The sequence below is a fragment of the Mauremys mutica genome, chromosome 1 (genome assembly GCF_020497125.1).
Source record: "Mauremys mutica isolate MM-2020 ecotype Southern chromosome 1, ASM2049712v1, whole genome shotgun sequence".
Lineage (NCBI taxonomy): Eukaryota > Metazoa > Chordata > Testudines > Geoemydidae > Mauremys > Mauremys mutica.
The window spans coordinates 349330142-349345558 of NC_059072.1; the positions used below are offsets into that span (position 1 = coordinate 349330142).

Here is a 15417-nt window from a genome sequence, read left to right on the forward strand (position 1 = left end):
TGCCTTCATGACTGACTCTAACCGGAGACCACGGCAGAGAGCAAGCAAGCCCTGAATCTGCGCTGCTCTGACTCCCAATGCTCTGAATTAACAGATCATTGGGTGTAAGGGAAAGCTGGTTACTGAAAGCATGAGGTGAAAGATGCCTCCCTCTGCAGCTCCCCACAAGGCAGGGGCTTTTCTAGAAACATTCTCTGGCTCCTCCCCTTAGCCGCCTGCAAATACCTCAATCAGTAGGGAGGGCAGCTTGGAGAGTTCCCTGAATGGCAGCAGAGTAGCCTCAGGCTCAGAGATCATGTTCAAGAGCGGGGCCGGGGGGAGGGCTTGGATCATTTTCGCGAAAGCTTAATAGCAAAAAAAACCCAACAACCTTGGAGAAAAAGCCAAGGAGAAACTCAAGCCTCTTTGCCGGATTCCATCAGCACAGCTCAGAGAATCCAGCTGCCTGAGCAATGAAGAGGCGGCTCGCTCTATAGCGAAGACGCCGCTGTAAACATTTCCCCTGCAGATCTGAGGCTGGAGACCGCAGTGGGAGGGATGAGAGGAGAAGCTCTCCATTTCATGCACTGGAACAGCTCCAGGGGGCACTTGGAAGAAGAACACTGAATAGCCATATGATGGTAGCGCACAGATCCCAGTCCACACCGGGGACCTCTTGTGCTGTGCAAACACATGGGGTGAAATCTGATCCCTCCTGAAGCCACTGGCAAAGCTCTCATTGACCTTCAGTGGGGCCACGATTTCACCTACAGGGCCCGCCCAAATTGCGTACAATCAAACAATGAGCAACATCAAGGGTGTAGGCAAGGGAGACAACCAATAGCCAGCATATAATGTTTACATGTGTACAGACATTTTGAAGTGTTGTAGCCGAGTCGGTCCTTGAATGTTACACACACAAGGAGGGGAAGAGAATATCTTTGACTGGACCAACTTCTGTGGGTAAGAGAGAGAATCTTAAATTTATAACTTTGCTGGACACTAAAAATCATGGTCGTAATACAGACGTGGGATTTATGGCTTATTGCAACAACCTGTAACCCACTAACCCCCCTTTTTGTCCTTTGACTACAGGGGTGTAAACAGGCCACTTCACCTTGACTGGTCATATAGTTTAGCATAAGTAGTTACCACATGTTCCATCTGTTTGGTTTTGCATGTGGTTATGACACTCCGGGTACCTTTCCCAGACCTGAAGAAGAGCTCTGTGTTGTCTCTCTCATCAACAGAAGTTGGTCCAATCAAAGTTATTGTCTCACTCTAGTGCAGGGGTTCTCAATCTGGGGGTCAGGACCGCTCAGGGGGTCACAAGCTGTCAGCCTCCACCCCAAACCCCACTTTGCCTCCAGCATTTATAATGGTGTTAAATATATAAACAAGTGTTTTTAATTTATAAGGGGGGTGGGGAGAGTTGCACTCAGAGGCTTGCTATGTGAAAGGGGTCACCAGTACGCTAGTTTGAGAAACACTGCCCTAGTGGACAGAGCATTGGTTGGGACTCAGGAGATCCAGGTTCTAGTCCCAGCTCTGCCACTGGCCTGCTGGGTAATTCTGTGCCTCAGTTTCCCCATCGGTAAAATAGGGGTGGCGATACTGGCCTCCTTGGTAGAATACTTTGAGATCTGATTAAAAACACTGTATAAGAGCCAGGTATTGTTATTAACAATTTCAGTAGGAGCAAGACTAGGCCCCACTTTATGAAGTTTACACACACACACACACACACACACACACTGTTGTAAGAATTAAGACAGAATCTGGGCCTGTAATTAAGAATTTCATCTTTTGCAGCAGAAAGTAGCTATTCTCCCCACTAAATCCCAAGCTTGGCTGGGGTGACTGACAGGAAGGAAACCCACTGGGGCTTTATGAAAAAACCCATGAAATCACTTGTGGAGGCTTCCTGACCTTTAGAAGATTTGCCTTCTGTTTACAAACAAGCGAATGGAAGCTGCAAATGAGGCTGATCTTTGTTTCCACGTACGAAAGAGTCTCGTGGATTAAAGTGGCAGCAAAGGAAGGATTTGGGGCCAGATTCCCTTTGCTGAATTTCTGCTCCGCACAGCAGGGCTGCCTTGGAGCTGCTCTGATTTACACCATTTGGCAGTGGTCCCTCTGGATCATCTGCCAGCTGAGCACAGCCAAAGTGCAGTCCGTTTAAACCCCTCCTCCCCACCCCTGATGCACCTGGACCCTCAGGGGGAATTCTCAGCCAGCCAGATCCAACCACTTTCCAGCTCTGTCTCCATGTAGTTTGCAGGCAAGATTACGAAATTCAAAGCCTGATTTTTGCAAGCTTCTCTCACATGAGTACGCCCAACTCATGCGATTAGTGCTATTGACTTTCTCCTCATGTGAGGAAAGGTTCTAGGATCAGGCCCTAAAGCGTATATACTGCCCTGAGAGCTTTACTGACTAGGTCAAAGTTGTCCATGCTCAGACTGAGCTATCATCAATGACATTAGCACAGCTTTCTGTCAGAAGGCTTGAGCTCCTCCCTGCCACTTCTGGCTCTAATGCTGTTATCAGACGATCTCGCAAGACAGACACCCAGGGATTTCCCATTTCAAACTCCCCTCCCTGTAGAAACACCCCCCCACACACACACGCACACACACAAAATACCTTTCACCCTAGCATGGGGCCCACAAAGGCTAAGAGCGAGAACTGTCACTGCTTGGATTCTGAGTTTTCTCCCTGGGAAGGGAGGTTTGCAAACACATGAAGAGGACAGGAGTGGACTGTAGCTACTGTTCTGATTTCCACAGAGGTATGGGGCACAGATGCTCAAGAGCAGAGGTAGCCAAACTTTGCCCAACTGCAAACGGCATAAGCTTGCCAAAAGTCAGAGAGCTGAATGTAACAAGCATGAAATGAAGCAGATTGCAGCCATCCTTATACTTCAATGCAGAGCGGATTAGCAGTGCGGTGTGCATTAACAGTCACCAGTGTCTTTCGGGTAGATTGCCTATTGCAGAAATATTTTCAGAAGAGCTAGGAAAAAATCCTCCCCTGCGCCCCCTTCAAATAACGACCCTCTCCTTTCTTCAGGACCAGTGAGTATTCTCTGAACAGTTAGGGCCAAATTTTCAGTGCAGACCTCTGTTTTTATGGGTACAATTACACACCAGCAAATATTAACAGTAACGGTTAGACATTTGGATGAAATGTAGGTTATTCTATTGATGAAAAGAGATATTACTATTTGGTCAGTGACTCTCAACCACTTCTGTTCTCATGACTTGAGAAAAAAAGGGAGAGCCCCTTTCCCATCCAGCCATAAAAAAAAAGGAGGGTAAAACTGGCTTATGATAGCCCCACAGTAAGGTGATCAGGACTAATTCACATTGTCCGCTCCCTATTTATTTGCTTTATCTGTGTTTAGACTGTCTGCTCTTCGGTACAGGGATTGTCTTCTTCTTATATGAATGTACATTACTAAAGCAATGGGACCTGACCCCCATGGGGGTCCCTTGGTGCTATCATAATAGAAATAAACACTAAAAACTAAATACTAATAACTAATATATACATACTATAATAGACATAATACCCATGCATAGAATATAATACCACAATACTGTAGAAATAATAACTAAATCCTAATAAATATATAAATACTGGCATATATATATATATATATATATATATATATATATGCATTATGTATAATATATACAAATATTTCATTAATAAAATAAATAACTATAGACCAATGAACTGAACACTGATAATAACTAAGTACTGTAATGAACGGCATCTGCATGGATTAGTAGGTGCTACATTGTGCCTGCAGAAATGAGGGCTGGTAGGAAAGCATTGGCGAGCTCTGGAAAGGTCAGTTTCTGTTGTCCAGCCCTGTTTGTGTCATTCCAGTGCAGGTTTAACAGGGTTTTCCACATACCATGTGACATCCCAGGGCCCACACTGTTCCAGGAAAGCTAACAAACAAACAGCTGCCTTCTCTGTCGACGCCGAAAACGGACAAACACGGAGAATGGGCCCAGCTCCCCTGCAGTGAAGAATGGGGAAAGCGAACCTCTTGGGAGACAAATCCTGCCCCTGCCACCCGAACGGCCTCTTTGCAGTGGAACCGGTCTGGCTCTGCCGTGCAGAGGGAAGAGGCCTGGATGTGGGAGAAACCTCCTGTGTGACACCGGTGCTCCCTTTCTTGCAAGTCCCCTGAGCAGCAGCACACAGGGGACGGGAAGAGCAACTTGGTAGCCACTCCACAGCCACAGGGGAAGGATTCTTCCTCCAACCCACACAACTTCCTAGCATTCACCACCCCTGCAAATCACACCAGGTGCTGGATGGACCCTTCACTGCAGGAGACAAGCTAACGAGATGGGAAGTCCTCTGACCCCCTTCCTCTCCCAGTGTCGTAACTGGATGTCGGCAGGAGCTGCAACACAGCATGTGGATGCGGCATTATTGATCATACACAAGGTGACATGTGGTCCTGCAAAGTGTTGAGCACCCTGAACTCCCAGTGACACCCACCAATGCACAGAACAGGACCCCGAGACACTTCTGAAGCAGTACCCCATTAAACACATACAGGCACAGCACTGCTGGAGGTGCTGTCTTCCAGATGAGACTGAGCTGCTGACTCCTTGCAGCGCTTATCCCAGCCTCCTGCAGTTTGGCCAATTACTCTTTGCCTGCGTCAAAGTGCCCCCAGCTGTTGCACTTCCTGTCTTGGGGCCCAAGTCTGCAAAAATCTCAGTGACTCCAACAGTGCAGGTTACACTTGTAATGTCACCTGGTTTCGCCCTACACGCAGCTGCATTTCAACCTTGGACAGATGGATGCATGGATGGAAAACACGAAAATTATGTTACAAGAATGTTAAGGTTGTAAAGTCAAGCACTCAGAAGTTAGGACATGCCAGGATTCAGGTTGCCTGTGCAACCATAATTCAGCCTCTTGTGCATATGCATTATGATTAAGGCTGCGGGTTTGTCACAGAGGTCACGGATTTTGTGATTTTCTGTGACCTCTGTGACTTCTGCAGTGGCTGGTGCGTTTGGTCCAGGGGCCGCCTGAGCTGCTCGGGCAGCCCCTGGGCCAGCCGCACCAGCCGCTGCTGGGGCAGTCTCAGGCCACTGCCCCCTCCACCCCGCCCCCCATAGCAACAGCATAAGTTTGGGTATGGGAGGGGGGCTCAGGGCTGAGGCAGGGGGTTGGGGTGTGGGAGGGAGTGAAGGCTCTGAGCGGCACTTACCTCAATAGGGCTCCCCAGAAGCACCAACATCCCTTAGCTCCTAGGCAAAGGCACAGCCAGGCAGCTCTGCGTGCTGCCTCCGCCTGCAGGCACCGCCCCCGCAGCTCCCATTGGCTGGGGTTCCCGGCCAATGGGAGCTGTGGAGCCGGCGCTTCAGGCAGAGGCAGCACACAGAGCTGCCTGGCCACGCCCCTGCCTAGGAGCTGAGGGAGGGGAATGTTGCTGCTTCCGAGGAGGCGTGGAGCCAGGCAGGGAGCCTGTCACCCCCACCCATCACCAGTGTGGGGGGGGTCTCGGGCCGCACACCCTCCCCTCCCCCCATCCCCCGCAAGCACCCATAGCACACGCACATACACACACGCCCGCCCGCAAGATTTAGTCAGGAGTATATAGTACAAGTCATGGACAGGTCACGGGCCGTGAATTTTTGTTTACTGCCCGTGACCTGTCCATGACTTTTACTAAAAATACTCATGACTAAAATGTAGCCTTATTCATGATACAATCTTTAATTGCATGATCATATACTAGTTTTTCCACAGGACCCCTGCCTCATTTTGTGCACAGAACTGGCCAGCTCTGGGTCCTGGGGATTTCCCGGGAACTGTATTTCATTAGCTAAACACAGATTTGTGGGCCAGAGTGATGAATGGAACCACGTCTAATTAGGGAAGAGGAACACAATAAAAGGCAACCACAAGCTGCCAGTGTTGCGAGAAGATGCCCAGTCTAGGGGCCAGTCAGGGGAGAAGTGAGTCCCAGAGTTCCTCTGCAAGAGCAAGAAGCCAGCAGGGAAGAGCCCTGCAGCACCAACTACCCAAGTCAGCTTTTGGAATAGCTTTGCTCAAACCTGCAGTACAGGGAGCAGCCCCCTAATGGAACTATAAAGAGTCACCCACTTTGGCCTGGCACCGGGCCTCAGGACCTGAGCCCTTCCCTGCCAGAAAGCGGGCCCAGCCAGAGAGCTGCAGAGTCAGAGCTCTACTGGGGCATCTCCAGCACAGCCCAATCCTTCTCCCAGACCAGCAGGAGATTGTTCGTGGTGAACCTGATAGGGCTGCTCCTGTAACCCACAGGCTCGCCAGAGCAAGCCAATCGGTGTCCGTTGTGCTCTTCGCCCAGATTGAGGAAAGGGTGAGGGCGTGTGACCCTTTGAGCACCCTAATGCCAGATGGCACGGAGTTCCCTGGTACGTCCCAGTGAGTCCCGGCTGGCCTGACCAACGCAGTGCACCGCACACACTGATGTCGTGGTATTTATCCCAAGGGTGGCATGTAACAGATCACTGGAAAACGAATAACTCCCCAATCGTTGATATCCGTGTGTGGTGTATGTACAGCTAACCTACCCAGACAGCCTGGAAATATGGGACTTAAACTAGGCATGTCAGGGGAAGTTGATAAATGTTTTTTTCCAGACACAGGGAAGGGGCTGACACCTCAAGCCAGGTGTGGCAAGGACAGAGAGCTACTGGTTTGTGTCGGAGATTGGAGGAAGATCATCTGCACTGTAAAAATCACAAGTGGGAGAGAAGCCAGCTTGGCATCGGCACAGCGTCTACACCAGCCGGCACAGCGCCTACACCCAGGAGGCGGAGGGAGCCTTATCTGGGGCTACATTTCAGCAGAGTACATTTCAACGCTTACTGGACTATGAAGAGAGGGGAGAGAATCCCTAAGTTATCCTTCACTTGAGGAGACATAAAAAACGAAGTGCTTTGGGCGGTGGGATTGGGTGCCAGAAGAATGACTATGGTGAGAAAACGTGGAGCAAAGGACTCTAGTTCGGTAAGTTGCGTTTCACTCTTAGTAGTGAATTTTGTGGCCATTTCTATCCCTATTACTTCTACTTGGTATCACTGAAACCTGGGTCCTTTTGCTGATAAACGCATTTTACTTGCACTATACACCAACTCCGTGCAGTGACTGAAGAGGAGACTGTGTTAACGCCAGTTGAGCTAACAGGCTGCTGTGTACTGTCTCTTTACTTATGAGGAGAGGCTGAGGGAACAGATTGTTTAGCCTGCAGAAGAGAAGAATATGGGGGGATTTGATAGCTGCTTTCAACTACCTGAAAGGGGGTTCCAAAGAGGATGGATCTAGACTGTTCTCAGTGGTAGAAGATGACAGAACAAGGAGTAATGGTCTCAAGTTGCAGTGGGGGAGGTTTAGGTTGGATATTAGGAAAAACTTTTTCACTAGTAGGGTGGTGAAGCACTGGAATGGGTTACCTAGGGAGGTGGTGGAATCTCCTTCCTTAGAGGTTTTTAAGGGCAGGCTTGACAAAGCCCTGGCTGGGATGATTTAGTTGGGGATTGGTCCTGCTTTGAGCAGGGGGTTGGACTAGATACCTCCTGAGGTCCCTTCCAACCCTGAGATTCTATGATTTAAGGGAGCAGTGAACCTGTTACAGTGCTAGGAATGCTACAGCGAGAGGGGCTATGCACTGCACAAAGACATTTCTGGGGTGGGGGAGAGCTGGGCCTGGAAGGGTTGTTGAGGTCCCTCTGCAAGAGTAACTGGGCGATGGAAGCCTGGGTGAGACCTCCATGCTCCTGTGCTGAGAGCCACAGCAGAATAGTATTGTAGGCACCCTGAGCCCCTTACTTTGGGTTTTATCCAGGTCAGTATTGCAGGGCTGGATACCACATTGTCACAGAGCCATAACACCTGGCTATGGCAGACACCCACTAGGCCAGCTGGCCAGGCCCTGCCCAAGTGTTCCCTTGAGCCCATTATGTATTTATTTAGATTTAGAGTAACGAAGATGCCTCTCTACGGGTATAGGAACCTGATCATTAATTATACAATAAATACCAATTCAATTAAGCCTCAGCAGCATTAAAATCATCAGCTCTCCAGGAACTCAGCCAGTTGCTTGCTCCGGCCTATCCATCCAGCCATGTTTTTATGTAGTGCCCAACACCACAGTATGGCCACATCCAAACGCGCTAAACACAGAAAAGGCCTATTGGCCCAACCAGTCTATTCCTTGGGGCCAGCCCAGGTTTGTCCCCTATTGTACATTTTTCTAGTGCTTGGTACAGACTAGCCCCATAGTGTAGGCTGGAAGCAATGGGGCTCCCGCCAGTCCCCATATGAAAACTGACTGAAAAGACACCCCAACGCATCCTTAACGTTACATGGGAGCTTCCCATAGAGCAGAGGTCCCTAAACTGTGGGGCACCCCCCCCCACAGGGGTGCAAAGCAGCGTTCGGGGGGCACGGCCGGAGCCTGGGCTAACCCCCATGGGGGGTGAGGAGGGAGCGCCACCCAGTTCCACTCCTGGCCCCGGCTGCCGGCTGCACCCAAGGCTCCACTCCCAGCCCTGCCCCCAGCCTCAGCCCCCTTACCGCGGCCCTCTGCCCGGAGCCGCGGCCCCATTCCCAGCTCCGGGGGTGCGGCACGGACAGGGATAATGGGGGAGGGAGGGAGCAAGGGGAAAAGGTTGGGGACCAGTGCCATAGAGGAACCGTGCTGGTGCAGCCAGTCCGTTTTCAGCAGGGCAGCACGACCGCTTCGGCGGTGGCCCGGCGCGATGCTGCTCCTCCTGCCATGCACGGCACACAAAGAATCAATTCAGCCCTCACCCTCCCTTTACACAAAGCCTTTTTATTCCCTCCCCCACTCCCTCCTGGATAAAGGCTCCACTGTCACTCTGGAAAGACGAGCCGGCTTTCTAGAGACTCCCAGCTGGGGCAGAGAGAGACGCGATGGTTGCTCAGAGCAGCTCTGAGAAATCTTGCCGGGTAGCCTCCCCGCCCGGCACAGCGACCAAGGCAGCGCTGGTGGCGTCTCCCTGCAGCCAGGGGGTTGCTCTGGGAGGACCTAAGGTGCGTTACAGGCTGGGTTAGAAAGTGAGCCCAGCAACAGCTCATCAGGCTGGTAATGAGCTACACAGCAGAGCCCCAGCCAGGGGAGTGAGAGAGGGAGAGAAAGCAGGACAACCACACTACTCCCTGCTCTCCTCCTCCCAGCCCCCAGGACTGCTGACCCAGTACGCTGCCCCCACACCAAGCAAAGGTGACCCCGCAGTCCCTCCAGCCAAGAGTCCCAGCTCCCCCGCTCGGCTGGCTCACAGGCCCGGAGGCAGTGCTGGGTGGGAGCCCAGAGCTCAGCTCCACTCAGGCGGCCTCAGCAGCTCCTCGCGCACTGCTCCCATCCCATCCTCATGGCCCTGCGAAAGGTGCTCCCTGCCCCATGGCTCCAGACGAGGGGGCTCTGGGTCCCCAGTGGCTCCCCCATGCCTAGCACTCTCTGAGGGGCAGGGTAGGGCTAGGCCCCGGATCAGTCAGGACACGGCTCCATGACCTATTGCCCCCCTAGGCAGCCTGCTAGAGCAGGCAGGGCCCAGATTCCCAGAGGTTAAACACCGACAGAAGCTGAAGCGAATGCCTCAGTCAGGCACTGCACGCAGCACTGGGAACACGGAGAGCACCCCGGGGAGCAAATGCCAGGTGCATCAAACTGCTGGCAGCTGATCACAGCGCCCTGCGTGACCTCCCTCCCAGCCAATGAGAACGTCGCCAGGTGCAATTTCCTTGTGCTGAGGAGACACGGACAGACAGAGACACAGGACCACAGGTGACAGCCCCGTCCTTTCCACGTGATCAAGGATGCACCATGCTGCTGGCCCCTCTGCACCCTGGCCGTGTTCACCTCGCGTCCCAGCACCACCCCCTGTCTCTCTGTGTATTTCTAACCCATCCATCTCTGTGGTGTGTAGGCATCTCTGGGGCTACATGTGGAGCAGAGAGGAAAAACAGCTCCTGAAGGGGACCAGCAGGTAACAAAGTCCAGAGCTATAGAAATATCTGGGAGACCTTTGGGACAGAGGCTGCTGCAGCTGACAAGCCATTAAATAAGGGGTTAGGACTGCGTGATAATCATCCCAAACCAAATAAATAAAACCCAAGCACTAGCATCTTAGCAGCACTTTGCAAACATCGGTTAGTCCCTGAGAGGATTAGCAACAACATCGAGCCCTCCTATAGCTCAGAACTATTATTATATTCACTTTACAAACACAGTTGAGTTACGGTTACAAGTCACCGTCGAGGGACAAGCCCACGGTCGTGTGCTGAGCTAGTGGCAGAGGAAGGACAAACATCCTGAACATCTGCGACCCCAATTGGCTTCAATGAGCCAGATGGGACTGCCATTGAAGACAATGCTGAAACTCCCACTGACTTCAGTGGAGCAGAACCGGTCCCAGTGGGAGCTGCCGGTATCCGGGATGTGGCCTGTAGAACTCAGGAGTCCTGACTCCCAGCCTCCTGTTCCACCCACTAAACACACTGTTGTGCCACATGTCCGACAAGCCATGCTGCCCTTCAAACAGCTCCCTTGCTCTGAGCGCACACCAGCAACGTACAAGAACAGAGGCTCTTGCAGAGGGCGAAGGTAAAGGAAGGGTAATCCAGTGATTAGCGGGCCGGCTTGAGAGTCAAAAGACCCAGGTTCGGTTCCCTGCTCTGCCACAGACCTCCTGTGTGACCCTGGGCAATCTCTCTGTGCCTCAGTTCCCCGTCTCTGCAATGGGGATAATAGCACACCCCTACTTCCCAGAATTGCTGGGAGGATCGCTACATTAGAGCTGGCGAGGAACTCGGATACTATGGTAACCCGTTACCTATGGCAGATAGCGCGCTGGGGAGCAGAGTTACTCGCTTTTTAAGGTGTGACCCCAGGAGAGCAGCACAAGGATGTGCACAGGGAGGACATCCGAGCCTCACTTACATTCGGACGTTTCCACTGGACGCCCTGAAGGCGTGACTTGTAGAAGAGGGAGTCGTCAGTGGCGGGGAAGAGCGGGTCCTCGAACAGCACCTTCTGCCGCTGGCAGTCTTTCTTCAGGGCCGAGAAGTGCTGGTTCCCGTAGGGCTTCGCCGAGGAGAACATCCTTCACCCCAGCCGCTAGGGGACAAAGCAACATGGATGAGATGGGGTGGGATGAGACACAGAGCCATGCCCAGGACCAGGCTCACCCATCCCGCTCCCAGCAAAAACATTCAGATACATGGACGAAATGGGCCACCTGAATGATGGGAAACAGAGGTTTCCACTAGGTTAAAGCTCATCTAACAGGCCACCAAACAGCACGACGAGTGGATCCCATTTGCCCACCTCCGTGACACCTCAGGTGCTCAGATACCATGGTGCCGGGTGCAGTATAAAAACCCAAATAGTGCTATGCCTGCAGCCTCCGGTGTCCTAGTGAAATAACCAAGTCCCTGTCGGAAGCATGCAGCCCTTCAAGCCAACCACAGGGAAGACGCTGCCATGAAAGGTCCCAATAAGGGAGCGGGTGTGTACCACATTTTACCAGGGCTTTGATGAGCGGGGAAGTTTGCATTGCGGAAGGACATTGGCCCCGCACACCCCATCTATGCCCCAGTGGGAGAGAGGCAGAAACACTCACCCGCCCCCCACCCCCCACACCCTGTGAGCAACATACGCGTCTAAGCCAGGCAATAAGGAACATCAGGACCCAGCCCAAAAGGCTGGTTCAGCTACTCCTCCTTCCAGGCCCTATACCCCCAGCAGGGCAGGAGCACTGCACCAGCATTGTTCAAGGCACGGGCTCCCATTGCCCTGTTACTATGAACTGTAACAAGCTATGCCTGAGCTGTGTCAGCAGCCAGCTTCACCCCTACATCCCTTCAAAGTCAGCAGGAACACAGGAAAAGTCACACGCTTGCAACGGGGAGGTGTGCGTGGCCCCAGAGGTCTGCGACACAGGACACGCCCCCAGAGATGTTAGCAAGCAAAATCACACCCTGTCCTGAGATGACGCAGGATGCTCTACCCTCCCCGCCATCCACATTTAGACACACACACACACACACACACCCCATGACTTCAGTGGCGACGCCAGGTTTAACAGAGATTCTCAGATGCCCCAACCTCTTTTAATTAAAAAGGCCTCCTGGCACAGAGCCACGTCTTTCTAGATGAATTACACTCTCGCAACAAGCAGCTGGATTCCTGGGCACAGACGTGATTTTACCAACCCAGAGGAGACATGGAAATCATATCCCACGTACCCCCATGAGATGCAGCAGCACCTGAACCGGTCCACCCTAGTTCTCCACCAGCGTGGTGGCTCCCACGCACTGCACACCGGCTCCTTTGATTGGCATTCTAGACTCCCCCGTCCATGCCTGCCTCCCACAGGGTAAGAGTGTCCTTACACAGGGCCTCTGCACCACTTGATCCACAGGGTAGAATATGCAGGGGTCTTGGTGATGGGCAGCAAGTGAGCCAAAGTATTATTCTGGTAACTAGGCATAGTCGCCCAAAGACATTGGGAATCACTGATTAATGGCTAGAAAAGTTAGAACAAGAAACTGTATAAGGATTGGTGACGAGTAGCTCTTTGTCCAGGGGATTAGGCGATGGACACATCTGGGCATCTGTTTGGAAGCAATTAATTTAGTTAAATGATTAGGATTAGTATGGAGAAAAAAACCTGGCTTCTAATCCACCCCTATCCTAACCGGGGTAATTATTCATGACGACTGCTGAGCAAATCTGCCTCCTCTCGCCTGGGTGAGATGAAAACACTTAATTTAGGAGACTTCTGCTGAGAGCAAACCAAAGATTTTAATTCGCCTTATTTATCAACCTGATTAGCAGCAAAAATGCTCATTACTCAGCACCTAAATGAACCCAAAATAACATCCATGCTGATTGCACTGGAGGACACTACCCAGGTTCTGCCGCAGTTATGGCTCATTTACTGAAATAGTCATTTTCTTCTGCTTCACCCCAGTCACTCTCAAGGGTCCTGAATCATCTCACGTGATGTGGACTCTCCTGGGAGCCAGGAACAGCAAAAGGCTTTGTGGATTCTGTTCTTTACTGTGACCTGAGAATATAGGGCTTACATCATGCCTTGAAGTCGCAGGGGTGCGTGTGGAAGTGCACTGCCGGCGCTTGAGCAGGTATCAGTGTCCCCAGAAGGAGCCTGGGACATTCCAAGGTGCAGCATGGCCGCCTTCTCCTCTGCTCAGAGCCAGCTTTGATGACTGGTGTGGAGCAAGAAGCCTTGTACCCACTGGAGAAGGCTGCCACTGCCAATGGCACAAACCTCAAGCAGGCCTTCCACTCGCTGGGCTATAGATGGGGAGACAGTGTGGGCTCGTAGATAGGGCATGGGTACTGGACAGGGGCTAGCAGACAGGGCACGGGTACTAGACAGGGGCTAGCAGACAGGGCACGGGTACTAGACAGGGGCTAGCAGACAGGGCACGGGTACTAGACAGGGGCTAGCAGACAGGGCACGGGTACTAGACAGGGTGGCTCAGGAGACATGTGTTCTATTCGCAGCTTTGCCACTGACCTGCTACGTGACCTTGGGCAAGTCACTTCATCTCCATTTCCCCTCCTTCCTTTGTCTGCCTTGTCTATTTGGGTGGGATTCACCAGGGTATTTAGGCACCTAACACCTACTGATTTCAAATTAATGAGCATTAGGTACCTAAATACCTTGGTAAAGCCTGCCCTTGGATTCTAAGTTCTCCAAGGCAGGGACTGTATGTTACTGTGGCCAGGTCTACACTACATACTTACATTGGTATAGCCACATAGCTCAAGGGTGTGAAAAATTCAAACCCCTGAGCAACACAGTTATACCGACCTAACTCCCCATGTAAACACCCTATGTTGACGAGAGAGGAGCTTCTCCCACCAGCACAGCTACCGCCTCTCAGGGAGGTGGATGAACTATTCCAACAGAAGCCTTCTTGGGTGTTTTCACTAAAGCATTACAGCAGTGGAGCTGAGCCACTGTAGCTCTGTACGTGAAGACAAGCCCAATGTCTTTGTACAGTGCCTAGCGCAATGGAGCCCGAATTAACATTGAGGCCTCTAAGTGTTCCTGTAATAGAAATCCATTCTGTAGACTTTTGAAGCCATCTAATAGAGAATCTCAGAGACTTATATCCCTGCTACGTAGCATTTTATGGGTCTGTTTGAAAACTGTATAGAAAGATTCTTCTTCTTTATTAAATTCTACGCACTTTTTGCAGCCTTTGGTCACACTTTATATTAAGGATCCATTGTCAAATAGTATATGAAGGATTAATAAACGATTATTAGATGTTTTAATAAATGGTTAATCACTTGTTACATAATCCAACAGGTCAATAAGTGGCTTTTAACCATCTTCAACACCCACTACTTATGTTTGTAGCAAGCGTATAACATCTGCTTATTTATTAACCCTTTATAAATAAAACCTTAATATCAAATGTGACCCATTTTTCTTTTTTTAACAGACAGTATTTCTAAACCATGAGGATATTCAGCTTTTCACTCTTTTTGTATCCAAACTGATTTCCATTCCCTTGGTGAGAAGCATAGAATCATAGAAGATTAGGGTTGGAAGAGACCTCAGGAGGTCATCTAGTCCGACCCCCTGCTCAAAGCAGGACCAGTCCCAACTAAATCATCCCAGCCAGGGCTTGGTCAAGCCTGACCTTAAAAACCTCTAAGGAAGGAGATTCCAACACCTCCCTAGGTAACCCATTCCAGTGCTTCATCACCCTCCTACTGAAATAGTATTTCCTAGTGGCCAACCTAGACTTCCCCCACTGCAATTTAAGACCATTGCTTCTTGTTCTGTCATCTGCCACCACTGAGAACAGCCGAGCTCCATCTTCTTTGGAACCTTCCTTCAGGTAGTTGAAGGCTGCTATCAAATCCCCCCTCACTCTTCTCTGTTGCAGACTAAATAACCCCAGTTCCCTCAGCCTCTCCTCGTAAGTCATGTGCCCCAAACCCCTAATCATTTTCCTTGCCCTCCGCTGGACTCGCTCCAAAGCATAATTCTGAACATAGAACAGCAGATAATCCAGAAGAGTGGAGCATAGCAAATGTTCTTAGATTTGAAATGGGTTCTATGGGTGATCCGAGAAATTGCATGCCAGCCAGCCTTGTATCTGAGCCTGGCAAACTGGATGAAATGATCATAAAAACCAGAATAGTGAAACACCTGGAAGATTAGGATATGGCAGAGTATGACCAGCATAGTTTCAGCAATGGAGATTCGTGTCTCACTAATCTCTCTGAATTCTTTAAACGTGTCAGCAATGCAGTGGATAGAAAGGAGAACCTGATGACAACTGATTTTCGCTCCGAAATACCCTGCATAAGGTCCTGCACAAGAGGCTGCTAAAAAAGCTAAG

The 15417-nt window shown here is 50.9% G+C and overlaps 1 protein-coding gene across 2 annotated transcripts in view; it reads right to left on the reverse strand.

Annotated features, from left to right (window-relative positions):
* The window catches only part of CAPN5 (calpain 5), a 132544-nt gene that overhangs the window by 76322 nt on the left and 40805 nt on the right, over positions 1–15417 (reverse strand). For both annotated transcript variants that reach the window (XM_045021273.1, XM_045021267.1), the window contains exon 2: positions 10967–11143. In XM_045021273.1, the coding sequence (XP_044877208.1) occupies positions 10967–11128 (162 nt within the window). In that variant the 5' untranslated portion in view covers positions 11129–11143. The remainder of the gene's footprint in view (positions 1–10966; positions 11144–15417) is intronic.